Source organism: Gigantopelta aegis, chromosome 6 (assembly GCF_016097555.1).
Source record: "Gigantopelta aegis isolate Gae_Host chromosome 6, Gae_host_genome, whole genome shotgun sequence".
In the NCBI taxonomy this organism is placed as follows: Eukaryota; Metazoa; Mollusca; class Gastropoda; order Neomphalida; family Peltospiridae; genus Gigantopelta; species Gigantopelta aegis.
Genome location: NC_054704.1, coordinates 76961741 through 76973445, shown reverse-complemented (window position 1 = coordinate 76973445; position 11705 = coordinate 76961741). Strand labels below are relative to the sequence as shown.

General features: G+C 35.5%; 1 protein-coding gene across 2 annotated transcripts; it reads left to right on the top strand.

The window, feature by feature from the left end:
* The first annotated feature begins 1291 nt into the window (after window positions 1–1291).
* Window positions 1292–11385, top strand: LOC121376227 (malignant T-cell-amplified sequence 1-like). 2 transcript variants are annotated; one of them, XM_041504043.1, is made up of 6 exons: window positions 1292–1420; window positions 2435–2587; window positions 7379–7479; window positions 8572–8705; window positions 10308–10375; window positions 11212–11385. In XM_041504043.1, the coding sequence occupies exons 1-6, from the start codon at window positions 1410–1412 to the stop codon at window positions 11291–11293; spliced, it is 549 nt and encodes a 182-aa protein (XP_041359977.1). In that variant the 5' UTR covers window positions 1292–1409; the 3' UTR covers window positions 11294–11385. The 2 variants fall into 2 exon arrangements, with proteins under 2 accessions (XP_041359977.1, XP_041359978.1); XM_041504044.1 differs by having other exon boundaries at window positions 1310–1436.
* The last annotated feature ends 320 nt before the right edge of the window (window positions 11386–11705 follow it).

Genomic DNA, 11705 nt, shown 5'->3' with positions numbered 1-11705 from the left:
CATTTACCCGTTTTTATTATATTCGCAATAAAAAGTCGCGTTTTTCCCATCGCTTGCCAAAACACCTGTCGACTCAAGACGTGACCCCGTGACGCGCTAACCGGCATAACATGAAAGCGTGATTCACAGCCTTTCAAACATTTTACTGGGAAGGTGGAACAAGTGTATTTTTAAAACGCGAAAATTGTATTATATTGAATTGAATTGTATGGATGGAATATTCTTTTGGAGATAGTTTTCAAATGTAAAATGTGGTGAACCATTGTTTAGTGTTTGGATGTATCAAAGCAGCATTTTTTCCGAACTTTAAACAAACTGACAATCACAGGGTTTGCATGGAAGTGGTTCTTAAACAGAACCCGTGCGTAATGGAAAGGACCATCACGATGGGATAGGATCTGCAGTGACCACTTCATCCCTGGGGATTACGACAATTATTTAAGGTGGTCGATAAATATGAAACCTATTTTTTTTTAAATATATATATATTTTAAACATATCTGTTCTAAGCCTGTATCCCCACCGGCACATGTTCTACGATTGCTCATGATACAACAGACAAGAAACCACGACGAGCACGAGCTAAACCAGAGCTCAAAAGGGGGAGGGGGGAGGAGGCGGGGAGGGTACCAGAGCACGGGCGGCAGTGTAAAATATAATGGTAAGACATTTTCACAGATACAACGAATATAACCCACAAAAGTGCCTCTTTGAAAAGTGTTAGGCCATGCGCCGTCCCTGCAGTAGCGTAGGGAATAATGTTATTTATTCTGCTTGTTGTTTTAAATGCGTTCTGATCTTGAGACATATTTTTATTACATTCAAATGTTAATATCCCACTTTCAAAAGTCGGGACTGAACTTGTGTCCTGCTTTTCACAGGTAGGTAGGTAGGTAGCCTAACTAGGTTAACGTGCTTATATATCACTTCCTCACCAATCGAGGTACCATTAGAGTAGATGTACAAATGTGTTAAGACCAAAATGTCCAAACTAGCGTCTGTTAAGAATCAGCTGTTTTTCGAACAACCATTCTCTGCTGTCGGCATGTTGACCTACTAACAACGCCTGATGCTACGTCACAGGTCTGATGGGGGTCAAATCGACTGAGCAGTGGTTTTTTCACCCAAGCGTTTTACAAAAATCACTTTATTAATAACTGGGATGGTATTTTTGTTTTTTATTTTTAATACTGTAATGTTTATGTATTTGTTTTATATATTGTATATTAATAATGTGCCATGAGTGTTCCAGTTACGCACGTACTGACGTAATGCAGACGAATTTAACCCCAAATTTATTATTCTGTCCAAGTTCCGGTTTAATACTTCCGGTTTCGAAGCACGCAAGAAAAGCTGCCGACTTTATTTATTTATTTTTTTAATATTTTGTTGGATGACGATTTTGTAAAATGTTTAGAAAGTAAGACTACGTACAGGTAGTAAACTGACATAACATTAAAAATATAAAATACAGTTCTATCTCATATCTTTTGTTAAACTAAAATGTGTGCGATCATGAATCATTGAATATGTCACAACTTACTGTCATTCACAATGATTGACAATGTGTAAACGTGTTTGTATGTGTGTTATACTGTGAGGACGGGGTGGGGGATGATGGTGTGTTGTGGTTTAGTTCTGACCTTCGTGGTGTCTGGTTAAGCCATTGGACATACGGCTGGTAGGTACTGGGTTCGCAGCCCGGTACCGGCTCCCACAGAGAGCGAGTTTTAAACACTCAATGGGTAGGTGTAAGACCACTACACTCCTTCATCTCTCTCACTAACCACTACCCTGCTGCCCTGGACAGACACACCAGATAGCTGAGGTGTGAGCCCAGGACAGCATGCTTGAACCTTATTTGGATATAATAATAAGCACGGAAATCGACTTTTTAAAAATGTGGTTTAATACAGAACAAGTGGAAACAAGTGAACAGAAATACACCAAGATCTCTCACCGTCCTTTTGAGTTTCAAGAGATTTTAAGACTGAATATCATGTTTTAAAAAACTCACCACTCAACCCTCTAAGGAAAACCAAAAACAAACCATCTGTAGATGGATATTTGTCATTTTATGCTATACCTCTTGATCATTTATTGCCATAGTTTTTTTCAAACCTGGCTTTTATCATGTACAGGTGTAGTATTTGGTAATTCCGTACCATATTCACAAACGGAGATAAACATCTACTTTGTGGTCAGATTAACCTAAAATAATCACTAAAGATCCCTTGCTGCAAATGGACAAATGTAGCGGGTTCGCTCTTGAGATTATGCGTCCCTGTTACCAAATGTTTCACATCCAATAGCCTATAATTAATTAAACAATGTGTATATTGCTTTAACAACAGTACTCTCAGAATGCTTATTTGTTTCATTATGCATACATGTTGTACAAGTTTTAAATGTTAAAACTTTCACATGATTTCAGATTTGATGAAAAGGAGATGATCTCCAATGTGAACAATGCCAAGTCATCAGTTCAAAAAGGAATCAAAGCTTCATTACTTGCACAGTACCCACAGATTGAGACCTACCTAGACCAGATACTGCCCAAGAAAGATGCTCTAAAAATTATCAAATGGTAATTGTTATAGATGGTTGTTTTGATTTTTTTATTAACAAAATTATTTTGATCTGCAGTATCACTAGCAAAATGTCTGTTAGTAAATTACGTTTTTGAAATATGAAACTTTTGCTCATAATACTGCAGCCAATATTTAATTATATATATATATATATATGTATATGTACTGTAAATCAGGAAATGTTAGTAAGCATAAAATGTTAGCGAATTTAGTGAGGCCATACAAATACTAATATTTCATGATGCTAAAGTTAAAGAGACCTACAGCAGATTGTTTGGAAAGGCTTTTGTGCTATTGTTTTGCCAATGATTAACTAAACTCACAACACTGGTTCCATGCTATTGATTAAACCAGCCTCGGTGGAGCAGTGGTTAAAGGTAGGGTCAACTCAAACAAGAGCCTTATGTGTTGGAAAGATGCATACCCAGATCACCAACACATACTGACACTTTAACAAATAAAAAACGCGTAATTTTAGAGTTAATAAAAAAACATGATTATTCCTGCTAACTGGGGGCAGCCATTTTGTTTCGTTTTTGTGACGACCGGTGGTATAGCTTGGGGCGAAGTGACGTCAGCTCTGTCCATCACAGTGTAAACAAATGCTCTAATTTACGACACGGTGCTTCGCTTTCATCAACCTGACTTGTAAAACAACATAAATGACTTGATAGTATAATAAATTATTTAACTAAATGTATTTAAATTTGCATCAATATAACGAAATGGAGTTACAGTATTTTTTTATTTTTTTTTAAATCCAAAGAAAAAATGCATATTATTAGGCCTATTGGTAGGGTACGTTCGAGCAAAAACGACCACTCACGATACCCAAGTGATACTTTTCTTTTCTTTGGGACGACGTAATTGGTCAGTTTTGTGATTTTAGATGGGCAAGTCTACTTAATCAAGGGTTTTACAGAATTACTTACAGTAATAAAGCAGGAAGGCTGATAAGTCCATTACGATTTGAGGGATATCCGTGCAGTTATCACACAATACCCTGTGATCTTAATAAAAGAGGCGCGTCTTTTTAGGGTGTCTAGACACAGTGTTTGGGGACCGTCTAAATATACACCTGCCAATCAGGACCCACAGGTACAGGCCACGGAAAGAAAAGACCAATTAACCAAGAAAACACTCTGATTATTATTTCAGTACATGGTTTAATTTATGTACAAAACATAATGCAATTATTTCAACACTTTGACAATAGTGTTTTATTTTGTATTTTAATATAATATATAATTGTTGCTGGCTTACTGGGATGGATATTATTACAGAACATTGCGATGCATTCACAATAATCAGGTATGTTTTGTTTCTTCAGTTCGAAGACTAATTCCTGACGTGACACGTTGGGTATTACGTAACCACCAGCTCGCCAGAGGGCGTATTCACTGGGATTGTACAAAATGGCTGCGCCATTATATATAATAGCCGTCACATTTAACCCTTTTATTAATTAACTATAAGATTATACTTGTTGATATTAAGCAGTAATGTGCATTATATATCGTTGAATATGCATACCAGGCCAAATGCCTTAAAGGAGCTCAATCACGGATTTAGTGGGCCTTGTTTCTCTAAATCTGCATTATAAATGGAAATTACATTCATTTGGAATACCAAACCTTAGTTACTGTATGGTCCAAAACATTTTAATTTTAAAATTTTGAAGTTTTCTTGTAAAAAGTCATAAAAATACGGAAAAACAGACTCGTAGTGATGAGGCTATATATACGACAATCATATAATGTATTTGTGGATTTTATATAAACGATCGCCATGTATAGAGACTTGGCAAATGAGGGCCGGCTATATACATGGCAAATAATAAAAAAATATATTATTTCATGACAAAAATAACCGCGAATACGCTGAAATAAAATAATAAACAGTCGGAACATGAACTCACCATTTATTATTATTATTATTATTATTATTAGGTGCGTGTGCAAATTATTTTGACTGGTTTGCAAAGTGGTATTTCGGTTTTAATGTATAGCGTAAAAAAACAGTGTACTGTTGCATGTTTTGTCGTCCAAAGGTTGGCTAATTATTACTTAACCCAGTTGAATCCAGTTCCAGTTCTACTTGCAGGGACATGTTCAGCCTGCCGTTTGTGCATGTGTGCACGCACGTTAATTTTGCATTTTTATAGCCAGAACTCCTCCAGATAAAACACTGCCCCTCCACCCCAAAAAGGTAGTAGTAGGCTAATAATAATAGTAGTGGTAGTAGTAGTAGTAGTAGTAGTAGTAGTAGTAGTAGTAGTAGTAGTAGTAGTAGTAGTAGTAGTAGTAGTAGTAGTAGTAGTAGTAGTAGTAGTAGTAATAATAATTGTGTATTATTATTATTATTACATGTATTATACATTTTCACCAACATTATAATAATGTTGGTGAAATCATGTTGCGGTGGGGTGGGTGGGGGCAGTTGTTAATGAAACATTACATAAATCTAGAGGGGTACCGGGGAGTGGTCTAAGCTTTACTAGTAGCCTATAAAAAAATGTATTTTGAGTTTTATTGGCCCTTGCAATTTTGAGCATTTGAAATGTGACTAAATACAGCAAAATAACCTTTTAGTTATATTTATTTATGGTAAAATTAACTTTTAATTTTTGTTTTACGTAAGCAGCCTCAAAATTGCAATCAGTGAAAAATTATTAATTTCAAGCCCTGTTGTTAGTTTGTATACTGTCCGTAGTTAGTTTCTCTTTCAGTTAATCTACCTCAGCCGCTGATAATTTGTAATTGTTATTTTTATTTATTTATTTCATCATCATCATCATTATTGTTATTATTATTATTTATTATTTATTTATTTATTTATTTGTTATAATTAATTTTTTGTTAGTACTGTAGGGACAATATGACGCTATTCATATATCTATGGAAAACGTAGACAAAAGGGTCCGCTAAATTCATATACTCCCCCACCCCGTCCCCTGTTCAGAAAATGCACTGTTCGTACAGTACTTAGTATGTATACCTCCTGTTCCAGATGGTTCGGTAATATGGATCAATCAAATACATACATGTACTTATTTACCGCCTATATACATTTTTGCTGTGAGTATAGCCAGCCCTCGTTAGTGGAGGCTATAGACACGGCCTTCGTATATATAGTTACATCGTATATAAACACCGTCTAGTTCAGAGTATTCTTTAAAAATGTAACAATTCCTATCCCAAGTCATCTGTTATGGCATATTTTGTATATTAATGAATTTGACAAGGTGGAAAATGACGGTGTTTGTGATCCAGATGTTTAGAGTTTTTCACGTACGACTAATGATAAATTTACCTATAGATGCAAAGGCCTAACTAATCGGGATTGTCGACGTTTAACATGCTTAGAACTGTTACAAAAATAAATTAATGTTTAAGCTTAATATCACTCAGTACATGTTTTTATTAATTTTTAATAATTTATTTTCATTGTTGTTTTTTGTCTATTTACCCTACGTCGCAGAGGACGGTCAAGCGTTCTCGTTACACGAACTTGGTAAATAGTTTTGGCACTGCGGTTATTCGGGGAATACGCGTCACGTGACTCAAAATAATACGTCACACCTCTGCTGTCCAAATAGCCGTTATTTTTCTCAGAATTATGGACCGTACCCATAATTCAATTATTTTTATAAAATATCAATAATAAGTGTGATATGGTGGTTATGTAGATGGTTTAATAAAGTACTTTTAGGTACAAATCAAATGTATATATTGTCATATAATATTTTGTTGGGTCAGTAATTAGGTCAACCATCCGTAACAGAGCGCGTTTAATTGTCCCCTCCTTTAAGCCACCAGACTACAGGATGGTAGGTACAGGGTTCGCAGCCCGGCACTGTCTTCAACTCAGAGTGAGTTCTTAAGGGCTGAATGGGTAGGTGTAAGGCCACTACACTCTCTTCTCTCTCACTAACGAACTACCAGCTAACCCACTGTTCTGAACAAACAGCCCAGATAGCTGAGGTGTGTGCCTAAGACAGTGTGCTTGAACCGTAATTGGATATAAACACCACAATAAGTTGAAATGAAATATTGATTAAACCGAAAGGATTCCAAACAACAGCCTAGTTAACATACACATTAGTTACTGCAAGTTTCTACTAAATGTAAGTAGTCTGTATCCTGCATTGATCAAAGATATTATTTCAGCTGATGTTAAACTTAAGCCTGTTCTTTTTAAGTTTTTACGGTGATAAAGTTTTATGTTGCTAATATGTCACTTATCTGAATTTCGCCAAATTGTAAGATCGCTAATATTGTATGATTTACAGTATATGTATATATGTATGTACATGTATGTACACACATGCACAAATTTGGGTTTAAATTGTCATTTGTCAATTACTAATTGAAGTTGAATTTGGATCAGCTATTTCATTTTCATACTATATTTTACAAAAAACTGTCCTCGAAATTCAGATAATCTTGCAACTACTTTATTACAGATGATAAAGTAAATGCCCAATAATGATAAAAAATGTCATCACAGATCAATTTTGCAACAGCTTTTTGTAGTGGCATTGCTGAATGCTGTCACAAATTTTGAGGACTGAAAAGTCAATTGAGATTTGTATATTTAATAAAGCTGTCTTTTAGCCAATGTTATTTGGCTAACAGAGATTTAGTTTAGATGTGCATTTTCAAACAGAATTGTTACGTGCATTTTCAAACAGAATTGCTACGTCAACATTATTTTTTTATATAAATATGACCTGTCACTAATATCCATGCGAGTCACTAACAAATATATTTGGCTGTCTGTTACAGTCATGAACATATAGAGATCTTGGCTGGACAAAGTGGAGAATTGCTGTTCTTTAGGCAGAGAGATGGTCCTTACTGCCCAACACTTAAATTAGTACATAAATGTGAGTATTTACCAAATTACTGTAATCCAGGTATCAATATTTTAAAAATCTTAAGTACAACTGGAAGTTGCTTTATAGAGGTAACAGTGTTTGGTTTATGTGAATTATATTTGCATTACATAATCAATTATCTCAAATGTATTTTTAGATTAGTTACCTTCTGAAGTTTGCAGTATATAATTTCAGAAGATGTAAGTTTTTGATGATTCAAAAAGTTGCTAATGGCCAAATATTCTAGTGATTAAATAGGATTTATTTTGAAAAAGTACCTGCCAAAAATCCAAATTCAGGCACTATTAATATTAATGGGATATTGTTAATATGATAACCAAAAACGATTTAAGGTTTTGTAACATGAGAGTCCATCCAAATTTAGTTTTACATTTCATACGGTATAAACAATATTTATTTCACAAAAGAAATGGATTGGCAAACAAGCCATTGGCCTATATTAATGCCTCTCCACACATACTTTGTTACATACAATTTATAATATACACATGTATTAATTGACATGTTCTTCGGAGAATTAAAAACAATTGTTTTTATAATTTGCACTCCATCATAAAAAAAACAAAGAGTCTAAAAGACAATGAAACTAGTATACTTGTCCATGCGTACATAAATATACCTGATTTCCAAAGATTAACTTACATCAGTGATTCTCGCCTACCGCCCACGTTACAGCAGCCAAACTTGCAAGTGACAAGGTGTTGTAGGATAAATGGCTTTACGAAGTTAAAACGTGAAGCGTTTTGACAATTCGAAAAAGTTTGGTAGATTCTGCTATACGTAAATTAAGGTCCAGAGGGTAATCATTATTACCATATAGCACTCTATGTCTGAAATATGTGAACCGTAGGGCTAATTGTAGCTCTGGCACTTGCCAAATTCATCAAGTACAAATTTTAAAAACAATTGGCAAATTTTATTTTAATTAGGCAAAATAATTTCAGGTATTAATAAATATTTTGTCACAAAGTAACAAGCTTTCTGCAATTTTTGAAGTTTAATAGATAATTTGGCAAAATTTTCTTCTCACCCAGAGCTAACCCTGCAACTGCATTTACTTTAACTGTGTCTCTGTTTCAGACCCATTCATTCTCCCACACATGCAGGTAGACAAAGGTGCAATCAGGTTTGTTCTTAGTGGTGCCAACATCATGTGTCCTGGCTTGACATCGCCAGGAGCCAGAATGACCCGTGTTCCCAAAGATACAGTGGTGGTATCCTTTCAGCTGTTGCATAATTATAGCATTATTATTTGGTGTGAACATAATTATAAATTGAAAAAACATTGATCAATACCAGCATCAACTTTTCAGAAATGCTATTTTCAGTTTGTTCTGTTTATATATGCAGGAAAAAAGAATACATCTGGTAAACGTTTTTATTTTTACTGAAGTCATTTAGGTGATTAACATTTGTCTAGAGAGAGACAGACATGCAAGGAACTGGCACGGGTGCAGGAATTATAGCAGATGCTGAAGGAGTTCTACACTGGTGATTGAAGTTTTAGAGAGGTCGAGTCATGTTCGTCAGGAAAATATATTGAGAACAAGGAAAATTAGATTTTGAGCAGGGAGGGGTTTTGACCCCTGAAACGCTCCCCCTGCAGACGCATCTGAGGAAAAACAAATTTCAACTCCACCTCAATACATTTTAAACTATGGCTGTTTGGTGGTAACATGGTTATTTTGACATTGAAATACTTGTATGCATGTATGAAGAAACTCCTACTGATAAAGTTTGTTTTGTTTAATGACACCAGTAGAGTACATTGATTAATTAATCATCGGCTATTGGATGTCAAACATTTGGTAATTCTGACTCATAGTCAAAGGAGGAAAGACACCTCCTGATAAAGCAGCAAGAGATCTTTATCTTTATTGGATGTCAAACTTTTGGTAATTTTGACATATAGTCTTAGAGATAAAATTTGCTACATCTTTTAATTACTAGCAAGGTGTCTTTTATATGCACCATCACACAAACAGAATAGCACATACCACAGCCTTTGGTATACCAGTCGTGGCTGGAACGAGAAATCGCCCACCGACGAGGATCGATCTCCCAGTGGTAAAGTGCTCGCCTGATGTGCAGTCTGTTGACGATCCCTATCGGTTGGCCAATTGGGCTATTTCTCGTCCCAATCAGTGCACCACGATTGATATGTTGAAAGCTGTGGTATGTGCCGTCCTTGCTAGTAATGGAAAAATGTAGCTGGTTTTCTCTTTAAAACTACATAGCATATGTCTGAGTTGCCAAATGTTTGACATCCTATGAGCCATGATTAATAAATCAATCCCCACCTCAAGAGATCTTTATATATGGCACTGGTTGGGATGGGGGAAAACCCAAGTTCACAGAGTTGACAAATCCTGCGACCTATCGCACCTCAGGCGAGCACTCTACCACTGAGCCTCATACCCATCTGTGGTATATCAAAGGCCGTGGTATGTGCTATCATGTCTTTGGGATGATGCATATAAAAGATCCCTTGCTACTTATGAAAAAATGTAGCAGGTTTTCTCTCCAAGACTATTCGTCAAAATTACCAAATGTTTGACATCAATAGCTGATGATTAATAAATCAATGTGCTGTACTGGTGTCATTAAACAAATTTTAACGTTTATATACACAATCCTGCAGAAAGTACAGCACATAACTACCTTTGATGTACTAGTTAAGGGTCACTGGTTATATATAGATGTAGGAATTGATAATTTGACTTTAAAATCAGCTTTCAATCTGTTCTAGTCATGCAGATCCAATTGTAATGTATGTGATGTCTTGCTGTGTAATTATCTCCTTGACTGTCCCCCAGGCTGTAATGGCAGAAGGCAAGCAGCACGCACTTGGAATTGGTCTCACAAAGTTAAAAGCAGATGACATGTAAGTTTTCTAAAAGAAAATTATCAAGAGTTTTTAACTCCTAATTTCAGAATAGTTTAGGACATTTTTGTCTACAAGATGCTATTCATAGTCATATTAATGTATATAACAGATTATCAGCCCTCTACATTGCGACCGGGTTGCATATGTCACCATTTTTTTCTTTTTCATTTGGCAACTAAAACATTTCATACTATCTATATAAAAATACAAGTACCCGTGGGCGCCATCTGGCTCCTAGATAGAAAAGTTAATGTAGAAGGCTGGATTAATATTACATAGAACTTAGAAGTGTCAAATATTAAAAAGAGTATTAACATATTTTGGTAACTTGTTAATTAGAAATTTAGGATATGCTGGTAAATATTGCTGATGTCATTTTAGAATGTACATATTCAAACACGTACCTAGGCCAAAATTCAAGGCATGAGGTTTGTAAGAAAGGAGCGGGTAGGGGAGAGAAGATCTGGCAACATGCCTTAATTTAAGGCTGTTTTCCAGTGGGGCACTTCTTGCATAACAAATTACATTATTCGTTGCTCTGAATGCAACTATTTTCACTCAGATAATGTACCCACTTCTAAACCCACACATATTTAAATAATGCTGGAAATTACTTCATTTACAAGTTTTATTTGCACATTTTCAGTGATATGTGCATGAGCATTCGTACATGTGTCTGATTAAATGTGATGTTAATTCGTTATGTCAAAGTTTTAATTGTTATATCTCGTCATTTTACTAATAGAATATTTTTCATTGCCATGGTTTTAGTGAATATATTTATATGCAGCTTTGGATGATATTAATGGAAGTTTTAAAAAATTATGTTTCAGCTTGGAAAAAAATAAAGGTGTTGGTGTGGACAACATTCACTTTCTGAATGATGGACTATGGAACATGAAACCAGTTAAATAACAAATGTTAATTTTAGACTCAATTGTGTAAAATGTGCTACGTCAAAGTGTACCATTGTAAATATCCCAATTAAAACATTGCATCTCGAAAAATTGTTGTGCTTCATATAAGAATCAAATTCCTAAATACCAGCATCGGTGGCGTCGTGGTTAGGCCATCGGTCTACAGGCTGGTAGGTACTGGGTTCGGATCCCAGTCGAGGCATGGGATTTTTAATACAGATACCGACTCCAAACCCGGAGTGAGTGCTCCGCAAGGCTCAGTGGGTAGGTGTAAACCCCTTGCACCGACCAGTGATCCATAACTGGTTCAACAAAGGCCATGGTTTGTGCTATCCTGCCTGTGGGAAGTGCAAATAAAAGACCCCTTGCTGCTAATCAGAAAGAGTAGTCTATGTAGTGGCGACAGCGGG

Bases quoted from the DNA above. Each gene is read 5' to 3' on its own strand.
- LOC121376227 (XM_041504043.1), top strand. The intron at 2,588-7,378 runs GTAATTGTTATA...TGTCTGTTACAG, and splicing joins GCTCTAAAAATTATCAAATG to TCATGAACATATAGAGATCT. The intron at 10,376-11,211 runs GTAAGTTTTCTA...ATTATGTTTCAG, and splicing joins AAGTTAAAAGCAGATGACAT to CTTGGAAAAAAATAAAGGTG.